Genomic DNA, 25324 nt, shown 5'->3' on the forward strand with positions numbered 1-25324 from the left:
GAAGGAAATGAATCTGTTTGGTGGGGAAAAAAGGGAATTATGTAAACACTCTTGGAAAAAGAAGAGAAAGCCATTTGAGACAGAAACGGGGATGAATTTTGGAACTCGATTGTCAAAGGGGAAAAAAATCTTGCAATCAAGAAAGATAACATCAGAATTGGGGAAACCTCAGTTGTAAACAAGAGACACAGTTGGAAATTATCTGTAGGATAATTGTGCTCAGAGACAGATATTATAAATGCTGAAGCTAATTTCCTACTGGATTTTTGTAGCGTTTATGAATGTCACTGAAAAACAATCAATGGACTATATAAGATATTATGGTTGAAGCGTTTCATCCTACTTGTTAATGAACTTTTCTTTCCATTTTGGAGTAAGTCGCCGACCAGAAATTTCTACGCTTCCTCATTTTCTCTTTTATTTTTACGAAAGAAACCGCTTATGGATCTTGCAGTTTTGACTAATACTTGATTTCACTTTCATTCACTTAGGGTAGTGGGGTTCAGAATTTCTTCCAAGCATTTGTTTTCAGTTTATATATTTTTTTTTATTTCAAAAGGTTTTCATCTTTCCTTTTACCAGAAATATGTTACCCTTTTAGAATAGAAACTGTGTTACTTGTCTGCTGACGTGATAATAATAATAATAATAATAATAATAATAATAATTATTATTATTATTATTATTATTATTATTATTATTATTATTATTTAGTTATGATATGCACAATAAACGGTTTGTATGCCTTTGGATACCCAAACTATAACTAAATTGGTTTCCGCTTTTTTCAGTTTCATGATCATTTCCGAAAATGTATTTATCAGTTGAAGGAATATATATAAATATATTAAAAAATGAAACAATTAAAAAGAGTTACAACATCTTGGAACGTTCGGTTCCCTCAGTCTCAGTCACTAAGTAACTGATGTTCCGTGAGATAGCTTCAGTGCTCGTGCCAGGGAGGTATTTGTGTTGCTATCTCCTCATCTGTGGATTGCACCGAACTACACTTAGCTGGTTAGATGACAGGATGTGGACAGAGCCTAAGCCTTTCTTGGACTAAACAACGCCTGATTAGTAGGCGAGAGGCGGAGAAGGGCCCGGAGAAGTGATTAGCAGTTTGTGGCCGGAGTGATTTGTAGCCATCGGCTGTTAGCCTATGTCTTATTAGTTTCTTTAAACCCACTGACAGCGAGAGAGAGAGAGAGAGAGAGAGAGAGAGAGAGAGAGAGAGAGAGAGAGAGAGAGAGAAATGATAGACAGTTTTTCCACTATTTTTGTTTTTTATAAGTGAAAAAGACTAGTTTTATTTTGTAAGAATTCCAAGTCCTTGAGAAAGGTCACAGTGTGGCCGAGCTCCCCTGAAAAAAGGTTTCGGAGGTAGAGATAATGAGATTTATTTTTCTTCTTCCCCCAGACATCCTTTACAAACAAGATCCTTGGGTATTGATCAAGAGGTCGGGAACTGAAATTAAAATTTGAATTTTGTCCTCAGTGTAAGCCAGATCATTTTCATTATGTGAACGGAGACAGCAGCGTTATGAAATGAAGAAATTCATAGTGATGCACATTTTTTCGAAAGTGTGCTCTCAGTTGGGATCCCAGTTAGAATCTTTTCTTTTGATAGATCTTTATTTTTTCTCCCCGGACATGTTTCAATAGATCTGGGACCTCTTGTACCAGGGACTTATTACTTATTATTATTTTTTGAAAGCTACAAACTTCCAGTAAACCAGTAGGCCGCCCTAAAGGCGATAACTCGCTAAGCTACAAGTTAAACCATCAAAGGGTTAACATCATTTGAATGTGAATTTATGATATGTAAAAAAAAATAAATCTTAAATGGGGTGAAATTTAAAGATGTAAGGTTTATCTGCCGAAAAATTTTTTCTTTTATCTTCAATACTTTTGGAGATATTAGCATTTGAATAGCGTTAGGGCCGGGCCGCGCCGTGCCGCCAGAAATGCAATAATCAAAGCATCATTTAAATGTGAATTTATGATATTTTAGAAATAAATCTTGTATGGGATGAAATTTAAAGATATAAGATTTTATCTACCGAAAATTTTCTTTCATCGAATACTTTCGGAGATAGCATTTGAATAGCGTTAGGGCCGGACGGTGCCGGGCCGCCAGAAATTAGCCCGTTTCCAGTAACACTTCTCTTCGCTCATAATAAGAAAATTTACTGTCACTCACGTAAATAAAGGTATAATGTTGTGTTCGCTAAAAAAAATCACTAAAAGTGGTGAGCCTTATGAATATTTGCCTTGTGCTCTAGTGATATAATATTTTACAAACAAAGGACAGTACAATGACGTAAATAATATTTTCCAGAATACTCTGGAAAGCCGTGTATTGTCGTGTTAAAGTTTGCACATATCTGCTTGTTTATATTTGCATTCTATATGAGTCTTTGTTTGTATATCACAGTACAGTTAAGGTCACATTTTCTACCCTTCTCTTGAATTGAAGAGGAAAAAAGGGGGAGGGGGGTAATTATATGAAATAAGGAAAATAGGAGCAAAGGTATTATTCTTTTTCACTGTTCAAGAAAAGAAGCGTTATGAATTGAATTCATATACATTTACTTTTGCTTACTTTGTTTAATTGAAATAAACTTTTCTCGCGATATACTTCCTCTTCTGTATACTTTCCTCCAGTGTCATTTTAATACGAAACACCATTCAGATGCCATGAACGATTTCAGGGCTGAGACGAGCGGCTGGATTATGTGAAGCATCAAAGGATTTGCTGGGATTTGTTCGGTGGCGAATGATGTTGGGGGCAAATTAAGGATTTATGAAATTTCAGGACTGAGGTAACTGTAACAAATCTAATATTTGCTGTTTCCACTTGCTGTTGAGGAGAGGAACTTCGAATGTTTTGTTTGCGGAAAAGTTAGTGTCTCTCTCTCTCTCTCTCTCTCTCTCTCTCTCTCTCTCTCTCTCTTTCTATCTATACCTACTAATATATTAATATATATATATAGATATATATATATTTTTATTTATATATTTGTGTGTGTGTTGTGGGTGGGTGGGTGTGTGCGTGTGTGTGTGTGTGTATGTGTATGTGCGTCGTAAAAGAAATGTGAGTGCGATACTATTCTATGATATGAATATATATGTATGTATGTATATATATTATATATATATATATGTATATATATGTATATATATATGATATATATGTATATATGTATGTATTATATGTATGTATATGTATATATTTGTTTTGTATGTCTGCCTGTCTGCTTTGTATACTTCACTCACACCACAAGGAATAAGGTCTCGAGCTTATCTCCCAGGCAAGCTGTCATACATCTTGGTTGCCTTGCCGTCAGGAAGTCAAAGCGTTGTTGCTGTCTCTAAGAATTTACGTATAATTGCCTAATGGTTGGCGTTGTACGTGATACAGAGAATTCCCTTGTCTGTCTCTCTCGGCTTAATTCTAATGCTAATTTCCTTGTTTTCAAAGTATTTTTTGGTATTTGGTTAATACTTGCCTCTACTGTGAGTTGGATAATGTCCTCATCTCTCTCTTTATATGCTCTTGCGCAATCATTTGAAACAAAAGATAAAATTTTTATATTTATCTTTCATTCTAGTGTTTATTTGTCTGTTGGTATGGCATTTTTCTTTTGCGTTGATGTAACTATATTCATGCATATTAATTCTCTTTTGGACTAGTGTCTCAGATATGATTGAGTCTTAGATGTAGATAGTTTCATTAATTATATTTTATTTATATTTTGAATGCATTTATCCTATGTCATCAGTGATTCCGATAGAATGATCACTCTGTGAGATTTCATGAGCATGTGTATACGTATGTACGTATGTATATATATAGTACTGGAATACAACTGGATATATATATATATATATATATATATATATATATATATATATATATATATATATATATATATCTATATATATAATATTTATATATATATATATCGTATTTTTTATAATTGATATAGTTAGCTAATTCCGTAGTACCTCAATATAGATATTCAAACTTCACGGCTTTTTATTTGATTGGTGTAATTAACATCCGAAACTGAAATAATGGCAGGTTAATTGGGTAACTTTGATGTGGGTGTATTATTAAGTAATGTATTTTATTTCAGCAAAGCTACATTAAACAATGTCGACGGTGACTTTGGACGTTCGAATTTCCAGAGCCGGTTTTGCATTTGTGACGGATTTTTAGTTCACGAGTTTAGAAAAAGAAATGATGATGTGAATGACAAACCACGCAGACACAAGAAACAAACAAACCACTCGCATACACACATATATAAGTATATATGTGTGTGTTTATGTGTGTATGAAAATGCATGAAAAGGTCTGTTTGTGCAAAGGAAAACGTCGCTATATCGTAAAGTTGAACTTAAAAACTTCAAACTTATCTGAGGATATATATTAAACATACACATATTTACACTCTCTCTCTCTCCTCCTCTCTCTCTCCTCTCTCCTTCTCTCTCTTCTCTCCACACACAACAACACCACACACACACACCACACACACACTATATATATATATAATATATATATATATATATATATATATATATATATATATATATATATATATAATATATATATATATATATATATATATATATATATATATATATATATATATATATATACATACATATATGTGTGTGTGTGAGGTGTGTTTGTGATAAAATCACTATAACACGTGATTCGTTTATCACACATTACCACAGGGCCGTCTCTTTTTTACTTACCTGTGGTAATGTATGTATGTAAGTTTATATATTGCATGTATTATTTATTCTCATCGATTAGCACATCAATTTAATTTTTCCTTCCTCCTTTTTAAATTTATCTTTAATTTCCGGGCAGCCGATCCGTTACTGCGGTGACCTCGCAATATAGTGGGTATCCAGGACCCCCCATGAGTCCTTGGGGCTTGTCCTGGGGGTTATCATCGGCGGCTGTCTGTCAGTTTTCTGTAACACCCCTTGTCCAGTGCGCCTTTCATGAACGTTGCTATGGGATGGTCCCATCGACAGCAATTTTTGCTTTTTCATTTTCTGGACCGTGTGGGATTTTATTTGCGCTTTTTTCGGTGATGGAAGTTTCTCCTTTTGTTGTTCCCTATACTTCAGTAGACCCATTTTTATTCTTTTTATCCTTTTCCTCATTCCTCTATCCATTGTCCTTTCTACTTCTCTGCGCCCTCCTGTTCATTTCTCCTCGCATGCCTTAAATGGAATGATTGTGCCTGTATATTCTAATTACATCTAGATATTATTATATTTATTTATCCCATTCCTCTGTAATATTCTAATTCTATCTAGATATTATTATCTTTATTTATTCCATTCCTCTCTATTATTATCTTTATCCTATTCCTCCCCTATTCTCCTTGACTTCTTAAGAGTTGCTTCTCAACCTCCCCTATCCCCCTTTCCTCAACTTCACCTCCAATCTTACGTTCTCTTATTTTCCCCCTCCTCCTTCTCCCCCTCCCTTCTTCCTCCTTTTCCCTTTTCTCCCTTGATCGCCATGATTTAGATTAGAAGCAGGGAAAGAGGGAGGGGGGGAGGTCCGTGGTAGAGGGTTGACTGTAGATACAAAGCGGGGGGGGGGGGGGGGGGGTTGATCAGGTCTGAGTGTAAAGAGGGAGTAGAGGCTGGTCGCTTTCCCCTCACAAGTATTATTAACTTTCTGCCAGCGCATATCCAAGAGCAAACATTGATTGTGCATCCTACTATGTCATCAACGGATATTGATTTCGGGGAGTGTGTGCATATTGCATTGATTTTGGCACCCTTGCAGTCTGGGAGCCTTTGAAGTATCATTATAAAAAATATGCATCGTTTGAATACCCATTCTGCAGTCGCGGAATATTCGACTCTATAGTCTGTGTATTTCGTATAGCCTATACATCAAATATCACGTGATCTTTAGCTCTCTCTGAATACATACACACAACACCACACACACACACACCACACACATATATATATATATATATATATATATATATTATATACATATTTATATATATATTTAATATCTATAATATATTCTTAATATAGACCTATATATATATATATCAATATATTATTTAATATATATATACCCATATATATTATATAACATATGTCTGTATATATATGTTATATTTATATAGTGTGTGTTTGTATGTGTATATAAAACTTCTTCCATGAGAATCAAAACGTCATTAAAATACTGGATTGACCACGCAACCCGAAAACATAAAAATTGGTCATATATATATATATATATATATATATATATATATAATATATATATATATATATATATATATATATATATGTGTGTGTGTGTGTGTGTGTGCGCGCGCGCGTGTATGTATGTATGTATGTATGCATGTATGTGCTTTGTGTGTGTGTATGTATGTATGTATGTATGTGTGTGTGTGCGTGTGTGTAAAGAATCAATAACTTAGTATTCAACTCTCCTCTCTCATATTTCCTTAAACGAAAATCTGCTCTTCTTTCTGTCGTGTGCTGAAACCTCTTTGTGTAAGTAATAAATAGAGGATTAGATACAGAAAACGATGACAACTCATATCGTACAATTTTAAAGCGCACTGATGAATCCATTGTTTTGGTTATTTTCTAGTTCTTACATAAGTCATATCAGGTAATGCTTGCCTTAGTAACGATTTTGTTAGAAGCTAAGCTAACTGATCTAACGCATGGTGGTTAACAGCAGCTTGCTCGCTGCTTCTGGTTTGTAGATTAATGAAGTTAATTAGTATTTATTTTTTCCACTACTAGGATGGGGAATCGCCAAAGAATGTTTAACACTTTAAGTGTATACATCTTCCCGGCGCCATCTTTAGAGGGCTAGGGGTATAGATAGGCCTTGCAACCTCATCCTGTGTGCAAACACTATGCACACAAACTTAAAGTTACAAGAGGTAGGGTGACAAGCTTTAAAAAGTCAGATTGGTTGATTTATAGAGTTATCTGTTAGATGAACAGATGCAAACAACAATAATTTTCCCCTTCGTGCAAGAGGAAAAATACTGCTGCATGTTGAATGTAAAAGAGATGACAACATTTTGACTTCGAGAACACTTCCGTGTATAATTTACCATATACTTATTTTTACGTTTATTCGTTTTGTAAACAGTAATAAATTTTCTTCCTTAGTAAAATAAACGTTGTTCTTCAGATACTTAATTTTGAATAACAATGATAAATTTGAAATTCTATTTCATTTTGTCAATAATTCACCGACCAGCCTGAATGTCCACCATTTCCTCACTGTCCAGCCTAACCTGCAACTGCTTCCTGTTGTTCATTTGTTTGTATTGCTTCGTGAGGGTTCAGAGTCAAGAATATAATAGCTGCCCTCTTTCCTGCACAAAGGGAGAGAAGAGGGGTTTTTATTACATCTCCTCATACCCCTCTCCCCTTTTTCATGTCGATAGTAACATTGGCATTAATGAATTCAGTTGCTCTGGTGATTGAACGATTGGAGTAGTTTCAGCCATGTTTTCCCCTTTTGAGGGACGTAACTGGTCAGCAATATAAGATTTTTCGGTATGTCCTTGTCCTTTAAAAGTTTTCAGTAAACTAAGCAAATATTGTACCTAAATCAAGGTTATTTTCAGTGGATGAATGACGGATATTATCGTTTCGTCTTGAGGCAAATTTTTCAGGATTATACACACACACACACCCATATATATATATATATATGTATGTATGTATGTGTGTGTATGTGTATAGTGTATTTTCCTTTTATGTGTTTCATTTTTCATCTTGTTTATCATTTGGACACTTCCTTATGGTTTTGGGTAACGTGAGTGGTTACTGTTCTTAAGACAATGTGTCCTGTTTAGTTGACAATGTGTCCGGTTTAGTTGACGCAAGGCGTCCAAGAATGTACGATGTGTTTCTCGTACCTGATTCAAATGAGCTTTGTTTACAGAGACTTCAACTCTCATCGTTATTAAATCCTTGCTAATTCCTCTCAGAGTAGACGATGGCTCTCTTCTTATTGTCATATTTTCACGTTTTTCTCACGGCTCGGTTTCATCCTGGACTTTTTTGCCCTTTTTACCTTCTTTGCCGAGGACCCCTTTTTACTGTTCATGCTGTTGATGGAGATCATCTCGTGTTTAGCCCTCGTAGTATCGGGTCTTTCACACTCGACAGCTGACAGTAGAAGCTTCCAAAAAAGCCTCCAGACTCCTACACAGTTGTGGGAACGTATATTTTCAAAACCCATATACAGTTTTGGAGCTCATGCGGCCTCGCCGCTATGGATAGTAACGGCTATATTTTTTAGTCCCCACTCCGCTAAGGGAGGGTGAATCTCTGTATCTGTTAGTGTATTATTGTTATGTATTACTAATAATCTAGATGTTGTTACCAAGATATCTATAAACAGCAAAGTCCATTGTTGTACAGCTGTGAGGTATCAAACATGTTGCCGTACTCCAAAGGACTTAATTGTAGCTGTTTTATAAGGGCGCAGCTGTCGTTGTTTGACAGAATGCGTAAACATTGGAGAACTTCGCGCAGTGGCACGTGATAAAGGGATAAGGAACGGTGAGTTGATTGGATCTAGTAAATATTGAGATTATGTGATGAAAACATTGGCTTTATTTCAACTTACCCTCTTAATGTAGACAACACGGCTATTGTAACTTCAATAGGGTAATGCTGCTGAAAATCTGGGTATTGAAATATTTTTCTTTCTTTTTCTTTATCTTGCATGTTTTTTACCATTTCGTTTTAACGTTATTTCATGCTTTTGAAAACCTAATTTTATACAATAACTATTAATTATTTGGTTGTTGCTTCTATTCCCGCTTAATGTTGATAGTTTCTATGACTGCTCAAAACAGAAAGACCTTTTGAGGAGATTGCTTCCGCTTACTCGGGGAGTAAGTCTACAAACTATTTTGTTGTCGTTGTTGCTTTTGTTTTTATTCTTGCTGTTGTTGTTCTTGTTGGGGGTTAGGAAAGTCCTATGGAAAAGCCTAGAAAGGTCTGAAAAAGATGTTTCGCGTTGAGTTAAAGATACAGGAATTTTAGGATAGGATATTTTATGATTTATTTATTAGATGGGAAATGTAAACAAATAAATGTACATGTTAAACAGTACAGAACAAATTACTTATTTTAATTTTCGTTGGTGAAACAACGCGCCATTTGACAGCAGATTTTAGCACGCGGCCCGTGTAAGCTGGAGGTCGGATCACTCCTTGTTGGCGTTGACCAAGGAAGTCGAAGTCGAGGAAGGAATATTTGATTGCTCTTATTTTGTCTTATATGTCTTTCAATGTTTTTGGAACATTTTTTAGGAGAACAAGAAAGAAAGAAATTAATCATAACATTTTAAGATATCAGAAAAGGGTTCAGCGCTGTACATATAATTTGATCTCGGCGAGAGATGTTATAACTCTGAGACTTATCACAAGGAACTGCTAGTTAAAAAAATTAAATGTTCTAAATTTAAGAGTCTCAAATGCAAGAGAAAAGTATAAAAACACTATTAATATTTGCAAGTACAGAAGTGAAATTAAGAAATAGATAGTTGTTATAAAAGATATTTGGTGCATTGTTGCTTCTTGCATAGCTGCATCTCGTCTTGGCTCTAATAGATTAGCATCATGTATGGCTTTTGTCGCTTACTATTTGTTAGAGTTTGTGGGGAGTTCGTCTGAGATATGTGTAGCATTCTACAGTGATTCAGAGTAAGTGATTAGAAATATAATAATTTGTACTTACATAATGATTGCGTTGGTGAATGAAGAGTTTCCTCTGTAAGGCAATGTGAATTTTTTTAATGTTTCAGTTGGTGTCCGTTTATTTTGTTCGTTTTCTTGTCTTGGTTGAAGAAATCGTGTCATCACCTGTGGTGAATCTAGTGAGTAAAGTTGGGAGAGAGGTGAAATGATTCCAGTTGTCGTTATGATGAGGAAGCTTTTTGAGTATTATGATGGCCTTGGAAATATGCTTGCCAAAGTGTCTTTAGCATTCAGAAGGCGATTTCCTCTCTCTCTCTCTGTCTCTCTCTCAGACACACACCCACCCACAAACACACACACACACACACTGTGCGCACGCGAAAGCACATACACACACGCACTTGCACTATCTATGACCGTATTTAACGTTTCTTTTTGAACAAAAAATTTTGAACTGAAAATGTTGAAACCAATAATCTGTAAGAATGGTTGCAAATCAAATTATGAGCACATGGGCACCGAGGCATCAAAGATCATTTTTCCTCATCGAATTGATTAAGATTATTCTGTTTCATTTTGTGTACTCTCTGGGGTATACTGACAAATACTGGGTCTTCCTGTCATGTTATTAATTGCATTACTTGGTTTTATACGTTTTTACCGATATTTCATTTAACGTTAAGGAGTTCAAAGGGTTGTCTTTTATGTAACCTTATTGCGCTGGAATAAATGAAAGCAAATTATATTTTATAAGGGTGGTAAAGATTAAAAAGATCCGATTAACTTTGTCAGAATTAACTCTTTATTATTATTATTATTATTATTATTATTATTATTATTATTGTCTATCACAGTCCTCCAATTCGACTGGGTGGTATTTATAGTGTGGGGTTCCGGGTCGCATCCTGCCTCCTTAGTAGTCCATCACTTTTCTAGAATCACACACTTCTGCATGAGTCCTGGAGCTATATTATTATTATTATTATTATTATTATTATTATTATTATTATTATTATTATTATTATTACTCAGTGCATTTCTATATGCTGAGTTTCATTAATCAGAAAAAATTTATGTGTGTACAATTTATAAAGTCGTTCACTTTTGCTGGAGCGAATTGAATTAACTTATGCAAATCTGCCTCAGAGGGTGAATAATGATCAGTTCCAAATAAAAATTATATTAACTTCAGTCATTATAGAAGCTTGGAACAAGATTATAATAAAAACTCTATTTCGAAATGAACAAATACACACGGGAGGGTAGTTGAGATGAGTATTAGCATATAATTTTGTTTGTAATTTCCAGTAATCAATCGTGATTAAGCGGCGGCTTATAGCTGTTTGTAGTTGCGAAATAGGACTAACATGGGAGAGTTAATATTCGTTTGTTCGTTGCGTTAGTTTGGTCCTAACGAGGAATAATTTTTCTCCCTTTACATTCGTGTATTTGTTTGTGAAAGTGGTGTTTGTTTTGTCGTCTGCGTCTCGCTGTGTGGTGTTTGTGTGCTCAACGTTGAAGTATTCTTTTGGTTTATCTCAGTAATAAAGGAAGTTATTTTAGACGCCTCCTTAAATGTTATCTTCTCTCAGTAAAAATGACGAGGATTTCTTGTAGTCTAAGCAGGACGTCCAGGTCACAAATGCGATTGTCGAAAACGCTCCGTTTATTTGCATAAACCAACCCTCTCAATCATTTCTGTTTTATTGGAACGGGAAAAATAAAAGATTTCATTACTAAATTGAGCGAAACTTTGAACGACAAAGGAAGATGGTAATTAGTAAGTAAGAACAGGAATTAACCCAAATATATCTTGTCAACAGATTGTTATCTCTATTAGAAAGACAAAAAGTATCCAAACAATTAGTGAGATACTTCTGGGCCTCGTAACTTTCACTCCTAGGAAACTAGTTCTAGACGACATTTAATCTTAATTTCTTTCTTTAAGCCCTCATTTAGCTCTCTCTCTCTCTCTCTCTCTCTCTCTCTCTCTCATCCATTGTATAGTTCGTATCGGGGTCCGTTCACTTGACGACTCTGATGTTTGTCGAAAACCTTTCACTTTAATGATTACAGAGAGAGAATGAGAGAGATAAAAGAGAACAAGTAATTAAACTGAGGTTATTGTAACGGAGATAATGAGACGACCTTCAGCGATGTCATTAGCTTATCCGTTAATTATGTTAAACGACGAAAAGGCTATTGTTCGAGCCTAATTGATGCTATTTATCTCCCGAATGTGTTCGTGAGTGCGTGTCTGAGTCGATAGTTTAAAGCCACTAATAAAGTTATTACGTAATCATTTGTTTAGAATATCAGCAATTCATGCCAGTTTTCGGAGTTATGAACTTCCGTGTTTAAAATAAAAACCTTTTTAGTTTCAATTCCTAAGTTTGTCTTCAGTATTCCAGTGAACTAAAATTTTTTCTTGATGATCCTGTCCATGTATTCATATATATTTGTATATATATAGTATATATATGTATATATATATATATATATATATATATATATATATATATATATATATATATATATATATATATATATCCCCCGTCTTGGTTTCCGTTCCTTAAAAAAAATTAATTAAGAAACCTATAAGATTCCATTCTTAAATGTTAGAACAAATTGAAATCCGACAGGAAATTTGTGAACGTCGACAGAGCAAACTCGTAATTGTCCGTTAGCTCATTTCATTATACAGGCGTATAATGAGTTAGTGTCCGTGTGTCAGTGATGTGTGGAGGGCTGAAACGGCTTATCCACGTGAGTCGAAGGAACGAAGGGAGAAAGAGAAAACAAGATAGAGAGACGTAGATACTGTATTTTGTTAATTAACGAGTTCGCTTAAACCGGTTAGCGTTGATAAGCCGTCGTGTAGCAGCGCCGTGTTTTGGGATAAAGAATGTTAGTACAACGTGCGTCAGCTGTTTTAGGAGGCGTACTTTTTAAAGAAGATATTGATGTACGTAGGGCTTTAAATTAAGGCGAGAGAAGAGGGCTGCCTTGACTAGGACGTGGAAAGAGGTAGGGAATTTTGTTTTTATATATATATATACCTACCTATCTGTCCATCTATCTATCTATCTATCTATCTATCTATCTGTCTATCTATCTATCTATCTATCTATCTATATCTATCTATCTATCTATCTATCTTATCTATCTATATTTTATTATTTATTATCTATATTTATTTTTAAGATATATATACCTATACTATATTTTCCTATATATATATATATATATATATATATATAATTTTTAGTATATATATAATATATATTATATATGATATATATATATATGTATATGTATATGTGTGTGTACACAGGAATACATATCACTTTCTCAAGATTTTTTTTTGTAATACAAATAGCCATAAGGTCCTCATAATGTCTCGATCTCCTCACATTTTTTGGATATGCTTTATCACAAAGGACCAGTTGATGCTTAAGAAAGACTCAATAACTTACAGCCTTACCATTTTTGTGTGACCTTCAGAGGAACTATACAACTTATTGACCAGTTTTTTTCAGTGAGCTACGAGTATTAGCAGCAGATGCTTTTCATCATGTTGGGATTAAGAAAACTACTGGAATCTTAAAGAGCTCCCTTGATTGATAATTATCCTTGTGAAAATCATTCTGTGAAAATTTTTGTCTATTGTATAGAAAATTCGATCCTTGAGATTGTCAAGGGATTTCCTAGTAGTGACTTTATAAAAGTCAGCAAACTGCTCTGCCAAGTTCCTGTGCCATGAAGGTGTCTTAACAGTGCAATGATTCATGTTTAACCGTGAATTATGGAGGTAGGTAATGTTATCAATTGTGGTGCATTCACCCAAATGCTCACATGTTTTATACTCCTCTCTCTCTCTCTCTCTCTCTCTCTCTCTCTCTCTCTCTCTCTCTCTCTCTCTCTCTCTCTCTCTCTCTCTCTCTCAAATCATATGTATATTTAAATGTGCTGTTTACATCAAACGTATGAACTGAATTTGGTAGATGTGACCCTTGATGATTGACCATCAAAGGTCAAAATGATGATGGAAGAGTAATAACTTGTATAATTGTCTATTTAGCAACTTACTATTGCCTTGTGGATCCGTGATCCTCAGTTTTGAATATCTTGGAGCAGCGTGTTGGCCGTGTGAAATAATAATATTTCTTATAACTCCTCTCATATGAGGATGGATTATCATGTTAATCATTATTCTCTCCCTCTTCGCTTTCCACTGATTCTTGTTCGGTATCATGGATGTTAGAAGTTAGGTGATTATTTTTAATGAACTTAAAACACATGAGTAAGTACTGTATCTACTTGAAATTTATCAATACCTGAAACCTCCTTTGTGTCGAATTTCTATTTGTTTTATTTTAGCGTAAATGGTCGACAATTTTAGATTCCAAGTTTACTGATGTGAACAGTTTTTGACAAATTTGGCTGCATGTTACTGAGAATTTAAAGTACTATGATTATTTATGATAGCCAATATAAATATTTGGAATTTATCAAGGTATATTCCTGGCCTTTTATGCTTACTAGAATAAATAATGATTTGCTTAGGCAGCTGAGACTAAGAGGAATGATCTCTGTATCATGATGCCTTTGTACTTCCGTTCTTTTGCTCTTGAAAAAAAAAACTGTGATTGACTTATCTTCTTTCGTGGCTTATACCAACATGTGTACATAGTCTTTTCTAAATCTCGTTTTACGAGAGTTTAGATCTCGAATTAAAAGCTTACCGGGGATCATATGCAAGATTACGCGACCTAATCACCGTAATGAAGTTTAATGCTCATTAAAACTCCTTGCAGGGAAATAACAGCCATTGAGGCTCAACGGCATATGGCAGTTTGGAAATTGATACCCCCTTGAGGGTGAAGACATTATGGCCTTCGGTAGCGCATCATCGTAAGGCCGAGAATTATGGCCGATATTAAAACGAGGTTTTGCTGCCGATGATTTGCATCCTGGTTATTGATGGAGAGAACCAGAGGTCCTTTGCTGTGGACGGTCTCGGGCTTCGCTTCTCTGTCTTTATGCGATGGCTCAAGAAGACACTGACGTTTGTTCTTGTTGCAATGTCATGCTGTTGTAATGCTGAAGATTTTTTATTATTGTCATATTTTCATATAATATTCAATGAAAAAAATGCAATAAACATTTCCAATGTAAAGGTATTATGATATTTTGATTGTTTCCTGGCGCTTTTTGTATTTATTTTATTCATTTTTAATTTTGGGGGCTGCTGATATGCTTGTGCTTTGCCCACTTCACTCTTCTTGCAAGGAGGGTTAGCCCTTTTTTCCTCTTTAAATTTAACTCTGAAATAAAATTAATTTTCCTTGTGTACATTACTCAAGTCGTTTTATATTGCTATATAATATGTGTATATATATGTGTGTGTATGTATGTATATATAATATATATATATAATATATATATATATATATTATATTCTATATATATATTATATATATATATATATATATATATGTATTTGTATATGTGTATATATGTGTGAAATTGTATTTGTGTATGTGTATTCATTTTTTCTGAAAAAGAATAAAAGGATTTTCTCGATAAGAAGTCCGTTAAATGAGAAATTTTTTTATTGACATAAATAAATTGTCCATCTGTAGGGTCTGAAGGTGCTAGTTTAAAAAAAAGTAAAGAAAAAAAAATCTTGGTTTGAAGGCAGACTTATCAGATCTAAACGGCAATTTTAGAAACGTATATGTGAACATGAAGTAGAAACCCAATCATCAAGAGTGAAGCACTTTCAGAATGGATGAGGAGCAAGGTTTTGTCAGTGAAAGTAAAATGAAAGATTTAGCTTTATCTCGAACTCGATCGGAGAGGTAGCTTGATTAAAAAGAAAATAAGAAAAATAAGTTTATATAGCAATAACACCTAGATAGATTTATTATAATCTATGATGGGCTGCGCAGCCCGAATTTCTGTACCGACTGCTTCAGTTTCTCATTATTTTATTTTATTGTGATTTAATTTAACTTTTAAGTTAGCTTGAATAGGCCAAGTATCCCATTTTGAAGTAGCTTTTGTGTTTTGAAGTTGAAATAATGGAGATGCCATTGTTTAATTAACCTAAGAATTTGAGGCCAAGAAACACTGAGGCACCTTCGGTCATTCAGTGCTATAGCAGTGAAAAGAGGGAGTTAGAGAAGCTAGATAGTAAGACAGAAGAAAGAAAATGGAAATGGAGGTCAAGTAAGAGGCTGAAATGTGGGTGCAGCAAGGGGTCGAAGGGACGCTGCAGCCTTCCTTTAGTATTGCCTGCAGTTCACCATGTTGGGTACACAGACGGCACTACCTCATACAGAGATAACGCTTTTGCACAATGCAAAGTAAGTCTGCAGTCTCAAGAACAAATGTTAGAAAAAAAAATATTTCACAGAGTGGATGAAAATAATTTTTGGAATCTGCATCTATCATTTTGTGTTCTGCAGAAATGTCTAGAGATTAGAATTACCAAATGAATAGTCTGGGAGAGGGGGGGGGGGGGTGTTAGGTGTGGGGAGGAGGAAGGCGAGAAGGGTCGTTTCATATCTTGGTGGGACAAAAGAGAACCCCTTTATGGACGCTGTAGGTGAAGGTCAAAAGCTTTTAGAGAATTCATAAAATGTAAAAGATATTGACGTTAACGTTGTTTATCACATTATAGAAGTCTAGCCTTTAAAACCTTACATGCGCTCTCTCTCTCTCTCTCTCTCTCTCTCTCTCTCTCTCTCTCTCTCTCTCTCTCATATAAACGAATGACTATTTTTAAAAAACTCACTTTGTTCTTTTGGTTAATGACTTGTGGCTCCCTGAAACGTATGTTTTTTTATTTGTATTTAACTGATATGATTCACATTTTCATACAAACACTAACTTTTCCACAAGAAATTTTTTTTATTAAAACTTAATATTGTGCGTGCAGGCAATGCTGTAAGACTGGAAATTTTATCTCTTACTTGGGCAGTAACGTTTTTGTCGTAGCTCAGACCCATTTCGTGAGGCTTTGTCTATTTACGAAAATGGATACTCGTGTTGTTTATTAATACCAGGAAAATACTACTTAGAGGTAACTTGGGTTTTTCATTGCAGAATTTCATTTTCATGTCCTTGTGGATGGCGATTGTAGTAATATGTCCCTTTTAAAATAGATTATTTTACCATGGAAGGTTTTCATTTATCTTGTAGACATTATCCCCAAGAAGCATCAGTTTACCAACGGCTTAGTTTGTATTCTGTTATTTTCTTTTTGCCAAACCGACAGACTAAACTCACCTCCTACTTTTTGTTTCCCATTTTTCTTTCTGTAGCATAAATTAGAAAACCATTCTCTCGTTTTGCAGCGTTTGATTTCGATGGATAATGAATATAATTCCTGTGTGAAAATATAACGGTTGCTTTATGGTGTAAATTGATGCTACATCTTAATGACATTATAGACTGCAGTGTGTGCTGCCTCTTGATGCCGTTTAGTCATTGCGCAAAACAGTATATTTCATAATACCTGAAGATTTTATGCCAAAACAGAGCCGTGTTTGGTTAGAGGATGTTTATCGCCTGGTCCTTATGAGCTTAGGCCCTTTCGGAATAGTAATGAAGACCCGGTGGGCACCGCAGCTGCCCATACCCTTCAGATGTTCTCGAAGATTACGCTGTGACAGCTGGGTGATTGACCCCGAGAGATGAACGGCAGTACATGTACTGTGGATTAGAGACGAACAGGATTAGATCCCATTCGCATGGGGCGGGGGACCTTCAATAGATAAAAGGCACTATAATAGATTCACATCAACCATGCATCTGATGCCTAGGCCACTCTCTTACGACGCTCCTGATTGGCTGTTGATAAGCCAGTTACAGGGCTGGAAACTCTCAGTCTCTCTCGAGAGTTCACATGGGCAGGATCTGTGTTCCACCTCTCCTGAAAGACGTATATCTCAGGAGAGGAGGAACACACATCCTGAATATGTGAACTCTCGAGAGAGACTGAGAGTTTCCAGCCCTATAACTGGCTTATCAACAGCCAATCAGGAGCGTCGTAAGGGAGTGGCCTAGACATCAAATGCACTGTTGATGTGAATCTACTATAGGAGGATAGCCGAAGGGAGGGTGCCCACTCAGGAGGTTCTTGGTCCGGGTTGTAAATCACCAGTTCCGTCGACGCCTCTTGTTTTTGTTAGAGGGACCCGTGATTGTTCAATCATGTTCACACGTCACAATGATGGCAATTTGACATGTCGGTGTCCAGCTGGTTATGCTTATGTGCTTTGCAATTGTAATAAGAGAGGGGCAGCTGGATAAATGCCTCGGTAATAACGCCTTGGAAGTAGTTTGCTAAAGATGAAAAATGGACTCATTTGCATTTCTTGTTTTCCCTAAGGTTTGGGGAATAGGTTTTAAGTAAATGTAAGTGTTCAAGACAGAATTTTACATAGGGGAGAGGGAGAGAGAGAGAGAGAGAGAGAGAGAGAGTTACAGTTGAGCTTATTCATTTTACTTACCAACATAGGGATGCGGAATTTGGCTATCGAGGGAAAGTGCGTGAAACTGATTAAAGTTCTTCGAAACTGTGTATATGGATTCACATAATTCTTCATATACTGTCCAACTTTCATCTTTAAGCTGATGTAGGTCATTACTAACTTGAAGGCAGACGGGCACGGTACATACATAAACATGATTGATCAAAAGCAAAAAAGAAAAAAAAAATCTCTTTTCTCATAACTATAGTTCACACATCTCTCCTCTGTTGAGCGTGTGAGTCTTAGTGACAGATATAATCAAATAAAAATGAACTTCGAAACCACTTGTTCTTAAATGCACTGCGTTATTCATTCACCCGTGAGAAAACAAGTTTGCTAGGATCAACGAACTGACTGAGTAATTTGGATGCTGCGTCACCCGAGTCACTCCGCAGGTAAAGGTTTAATGTTCAAATATGAAAGTGTTGCCGGAGATCGCCCTGGACATATGCTTGCACATTGGTGCTGCGATTCTCGTTCCCCCTGAGGTCGTCGATTCGATTTCTTCGGATAAATGCTATTTTACAAGTACGGTGTGCAAGTTCAATCATCTGTCAGTCTTCCAAATGAGAATATTTTATTGTGTCAAAAGAAAGGATTGATTGATTTGAGTTTCTTGACGCGATCAGTAGCAGAAGTAAAAGTCATGAAATTAATTTTGCACGTTCTTGTTTTATATCAAAGCATAGGAACTACATGTAGCTTAAATATGTTTTACGTTTCCTGCCTTTGTGGTATGCATAATATATATATATATATATATATATATATATATTTATATATATATATATGCATATATATATATATATATATATATATATATATATATATATATATATATATGCATACCACATATATATATATATATATATATATATATATATATATATATATATATATATATATGCATATATATATATATATATATATATATGCATATATATATATATATGCATATATATATATATATATATTATATATATATATGGCATATAATATATATATATATATATATATATATATATATATATACATCGAGCTACAATGTCCTTTAATATCTAATTCTGCTCTAACCTCGGAATTAATATTATTTTTTCATATATGCTTAACCGAAGGGAAAGGGGAATTTAAATCTATTATCGAGAAAAAAATTCCCCTTCGGTTAAGCATATATGAAAATATATTAATTCCGAGGTAGAGCGAATTAGATATTAAAGGACATTGTAGCTCGATGTATGTATATGTAATCACGTAATGTGATCATGACTTATATATATATATTATATATATATATATATATATATATATATATATATATATATATTAGAGAGTAAGACAGATGTATGTTGGTCAAAATGTTAACCCAGTTAAAGCAGAAACTAATTGTATAGCTAGGCCAGAAAGAGAATATCAACCTGAGAAGAAACTTTAATAACATTGAAATAACAACAAATCAGTCTCTCGCTCTCTCTCTCCGCAAAATTTCGGAGTCTACCGCGTCTACTGAGGCATACAAAATTATTCTAATGTAGTAATTAAACCGTGGAATGATCTCTCTCTCTCTCTCTCTCTCTCCTCTCTCTCTCTCTCTCTCTCTCTCAAGAACCATTTGATTAAATCTCTGCCGCTTAATGTGGCATGTAAGTCTCTCTCGGAAGAAGCGAATTGATGGGGTTGAAGCTACACTAGATGAGCTCCCGATTCCGTCCGTGCCAACGCACTCTATTTATTCATCAATCTTGCTCTAATTTGACTATGCAAATTAATCTACAAAGTTCACCGCGGAGCGGAATGTGAGATGCTTTGTATTTCAGTGTTCGTGTTGTCTGTGTCCAGAATGTCGTCTCACGTCACGCACTTTCACCCTCTTTTATTAATTATTTAGTATTTCTTTTCGTTATTTATTTCTTTCAATCTTATAATTCTGCGTCTTATATTTTTAGTTCCTCTCTCTCTCTCTCAGAAAGTGGAAAAAAGGTCTTGCAAAAGAAAAAAATGCATGGAAAGTTATAGAACTAAAAATTAAGATAGAAAATGCAGAACAAAAGATTATACAATCAAAAGAAAATGAAAAACGGGACTTGGAAGAAAAAACCCTATTAAATATCAAGCAAAACCCCAACAAATATTATCTCATATGCGAAGATGAATAAAAGAAGAATAGAAATAGGCCCTCTGAGAATTGAAGGGAGATTAACGAATGAAAAAAAGGAAATTTGCAACATACTGGCAGAACGATATAAGAGAGAATTCACCCCTAGAATAGATAATGAAGATAATGATATAGAAGTAAGGGACGAAAATAGTGAATATTTAGCTGACATAGAAATTAATGAAGCTGATATTGTGCAGGCAATTAATGAAATTAAAAATGGAGCTGCTGCAGGGCCTGATGGAATCCCTGCTATTTTGTTAAAGAAAGTAGTTCATTCTATCGCAAAGCCACTTGCAATATTATTAAGACAAAGTGTAGATACAGGCAAGATTTATGATGAGCACAAATTTAGCATATATCACCCCTACTTTCAAAAGTGGATCAAGACTAGAGGCAAGTAATTATAGGCCTGTGAGTCTAACATCACATATTATGAAAGTGTATGAAAGGGTAATGAAGAAAAATATTATGAAACATTTAATAAAAAATAATTTGTTTAATATAGGACAACACGGTTTCGTACCCGGAAAAAGTACCCAAACCCAACTGTTAGTCCACCGTGAGAACATATTCAAAAATATGAAAAGCGGAAATGAAACAGATGTGGTTTATCTAGACTTTGCAAAAGCTTTTGACAAAGTAGACCATAATATATTAGCAAAGAAAATTAGAAAACACAATATCGTAGATAAAGTAGGAAGATGGTTAAAAGAATTTTTACACAACAGAAAACAGATAGTTATTGCAAACGATGAGAAATCGGATGAAACCAAGGTAATATCCGGTGTGCCACAAGGTACGGTGTTAGCTGCAATATTGTTTGTTATTATGATTGAAGACATAGACAGTAATGTTAAGGATTCGGTAGTGAGTAGTTTCGCTGATGACACAAGAATAAGTAGAGAAATTACTTGTGATGAAGATAGGAACGCTCTACAAAGAGACCTTAACAAAGTATATGATTGGGCAGAGGAAAATAGGATGGTATTTAACTCTGATAAATTTGAATCAATAAATTATGGAGACAGAGTAGGAAAGCTATATGCATATAGGGGACCTAATATTGAGACAATCACAAATAAGGAAGCAGTTAAAGACCTTGGTGTGATGATGAATAGGAACATGTTATGCAATGATCAAATAGCAATTCTTTTGGCAAAATGTAAAGCAAAAAATGGGAATGTTGTTACGGCACTTCAAAACAAGAAAAGCTGAACACATGATTATGCTTTATAAAACATATGTTCGTAGTCCCACTTGAATATTGCAATATGATATGGTACCCACACTATCAAAAGGATATTGCACAAATAGAGAGTGTACAAAGGTCCTTTACAGCTAGAATAGAAGAAGTTAAGGACCTTGACTACTGGGAAAGACTACAATCCTTAAAATTATATAGTCTAGAAAGGAGAAGAGAACGCTACATGATAATTCAGGCATGGAAACAGATGTAAGTGGAATAAACCAGAAAATATCATGGAACTAAAAATATCAAAAGAAAGCAGCACAGAGGTAGATTAATAGTGCCCAAAACAATACCTGGAAAAATAAGGAAAGCACACAGGACATTAATCCACTACGCATCAGCATCGATAATGCAGCGTCTATTCAATGCGTTGCCAGCTCATCTGAGGAATATATCAGGAGTGAGCGTAGATGTGTTTAAGAATAAGCTCGACAAATATCTAAACTGCATCCCAGACCATCCAAGATTGGAAGATGCAAAATATACCGGAAGATGTACTAGCAACTCTCTGGTAGACATTAGAGGTGCATCACACTGAGGGACCTGGGGCAACCCGAACGAACTGTAAGGTCTGTAAGGTAAGGTCTCTCTCTCTCTCTGTTATTTTATCTTTATATCTTTTCGGTATTTATTGCTTTCAGGCTTATACGTGTAGTCCCCACCCCCTCTCTCTCTCAATTCAATCCTTTTTATCTTTTCTTTATTTATTTCTTTCAGACTTATAGTTCTGAGTCTTAACTATGTAGTTTCTCTCTCTCTCTCTCTCTCTCTCTTCAATGCAGCAAGGACGACTAAGCAAATACCTTTTTCATTTCTTTCGATCGTCGATAATTCGTTTACTCAAGCGACTGTTGGACCCCGTATCCTATCTTAGATGATGAGATAAGCGCTGGCACTTCATCCTTGTTAACACTTCCGGCTATTTACGTCTCAATGCAAATCGTTTATAGGAGACCAAAGAGGCCGCCTTGTAAACAGTGACGTCACTGTAACCATGCATCGAAAAATGTTTATGGATTCCACTGCAGATTCTTGCCCATATATCTTCACCAACTTAATTATGTAATTACTGAAGTACTCTCTCTCTCTCTCTCTCTCTCTCTCTCTCTCAAATATCCTTATGGAGCTAACACCTACCAGTTTTGGGATGAACGCATATCTCTTACTGTCTCTCTGTCTGGGCATGTTTATTTTTTTTACAATTTTTCTTTACCCCTCATTTAATTCTAAATGATAGTTAACACGGCTCTCCATTTACAACTTGAAAGTCATTGACCTCTTAGGGATTTATATATCTGTCATTTTTGGGGTAAATTACCTCCTCGATTTTTTTTTCATTTAATTTTTTTGTTTTCCAAAATTGGTTTTTATAATTTTTTATTGTGGATTAATCTCATGGGTTTCGATATTTTTCCCAAATGAACACCGCAATTGGAAGAGGTTTACTAGGTTTATCAGTGTCATTGAAAATCGCAATTTGTATGAAAACCCTCAGTGTATTTCTGGAAGCTTGACATAGGAGTCACTAAATACCCGACAGGCCACCTGTTCCCACATTTCGTTTAGGAAAATCTGTAATTCTTGGTGAGCACTCTCTCTCTCTCTCTCTCTCTCTCTCTCTCTCTCTCTCTCTCTCTCTCTCTCTCTCTTCTTTTATTTTTTGCCGGTTATAGCCTTTCTCTCTTCTAGAGGCAGGTCTACCGCTTCCCACGGGTTAACCCGTTAACATATAAATATCAGGATTGAGTTAGAAAGGAGCATTTGACTTCTATCTCTTAATATTTGTATATTTTGACTATTAAAAATTTCTTATGGAAATACACGTTTAAAGTTGGCAAGATTTGTCATTATGAATGAAGACTTCCTCCCACATAGAAGTTAATGTGATTTTTTAGGCAATGCTGTTCAACAAATGACTTTCAATCATCAACCCTCAGCAAAAGGGGTGGTATTTAGAATTTTGGTACTGCCATAAAGACTATCCTGAAATTCAGGCTTTCCGGTTGTTATCAGGTTGAGTCAGGTTAATCTTAACCGGAAAGTTCATCAGATGTGACTTTCACAACACGAGTTAATGATATCGGATTTTATCTTCCTCGATACTCGGAGAGAGAGAGAGAGAGAGAGAGAGAGAGAGAGAGAGAAACAATGGCCACCGTTGTTGTTGCCATGGTTGATCAAGGACCATATACATATCTGTCAGTATGTGAGGTCCTACTCATATTTATTCTCGGTGTGTCACACAATAGGAATTTGTTTATCTTTTACCCCGTACGTCCTGTCAACCGCAGATCCAGCAAAGGATCTAATGTATTAAACTCTTGTCAACTCAAATAACAACCGACTATTTAAGTAGTCGACGTCGGTGCCATTACGATATAGCATTCTTCTTCTCCATCGGATAGACGTCCCTTTTCGTGTAAGACTGGAGTCTTAACAAAAGCAGATCCAGCCTGCTACTACTACTACTACTACTACTACTACTACTACTACTATTACTATTACTACTACTGTTATTTCTTCACTTTTCGGAGTAGCTGGAAGTGCATGCTCGTTAGTCAGTTTGTTTAATGGACAAGAGGAAGGAGCCAAATTCATAGATCCTTAATCTGTTGTTGCCAGTCTTCCGATGATTTGCTTCATTTCACTCTACATACCCTACCGTCGCTATGTTGGACCGTAGAATGGGAACAACAGAAATGAGAACAATGACCCTTCATCATTATAGTCCTATTCTACTTGTGGTTTCGTACAGTTAGGTCGCGTTTCATAAAACATTTCCGTATAATAGATTAAGGAACTTGTTTTCGGGATTGAATACTGTATCGTGTTATCAAGTCATAAGATAAAGTCTGTTAGTATAAATATGTTCGAGAAATTACTGTAATAAATGAATGCCAATAGCAGCAATGATTAACTGCAATTAACAGAATGTGAAAGATTATAATCGTGATTTTTGTGTTCTGATAACCCGTTAAGTGTAGTTGTGTGGATAAGCTGTGCATTATATTACAGACTGTTTCATGGAATATCAAAAGTAGGAAGAGGCGTATTCTGCTTCTGAAATAGTTGAAGGGTTTGCGCAATGAACCTTTGCCTTTTGAGGACTTCGGTACTTTAATAAATATAAATCCATCGACTTCGCACATTTTATTGTTAGTTTATATTTTGTTTATTCGTTGGCCATCAGTTGTCATCTGCACAGCAAAATGATATTAGCAACATCTTTCATCATGACGTCATTTCAGGTCTAAAATAAGCGAAGCATGTAGCCAATGTTATTACGGAATCTTTGAAATTGTGTCTGTAACCAGTCCTTACTTATCGATCTGGTTAAATACTGAAGATTATTTCATTGCTCTAAACGAAAATCGTCATTTTTCGGAATTAGCATAGCCAGTGAATGTTTAGAGTTAACTGTAGATTACTATACTAAACTTCCTTTATCCGCTATGAATGGATTTTTTATCCTTTTTTTTACGATCTACTGTATTGTAAAAGTCTTTTCAACTTTTATCACATCCTAATAATCCATACCATTGAAGCCTTGGCTAGCCGACTATAGCTCTGTTAAACCTGTCCGTCCAAGGAAATATAATTTTACTACATGGATTCCTTTCTTGTATTCA

The 25324-nt window shown here is 35.1% G+C and overlaps 1 protein-coding gene across 1 annotated transcript in view; it reads left to right on the plus strand.

Moving 5' to 3' along the window:
• Nucleotides 1–25324, plus strand: part of LOC135221274 (protein slit-like) — a 345812-nt gene that overhangs the window by 20038 nt on the left and 300450 nt on the right. Inside the window, exon 4 of the mRNA XM_064259087.1 lies at nucleotides 24142–24248. Within this exon, the coding sequence (XP_064115157.1) occupies nucleotides 24142–24248 (107 nt within the window). The remainder of the gene's footprint in view (nucleotides 1–24141; nucleotides 24249–25324) is intronic.

Source organism: Macrobrachium nipponense, chromosome 2, assembly GCF_015104395.2.
Source record: "Macrobrachium nipponense isolate FS-2020 chromosome 2, ASM1510439v2, whole genome shotgun sequence".
NCBI lineage: Eukaryota > Metazoa > Arthropoda > Malacostraca > Decapoda > Palaemonidae > Macrobrachium > Macrobrachium nipponense.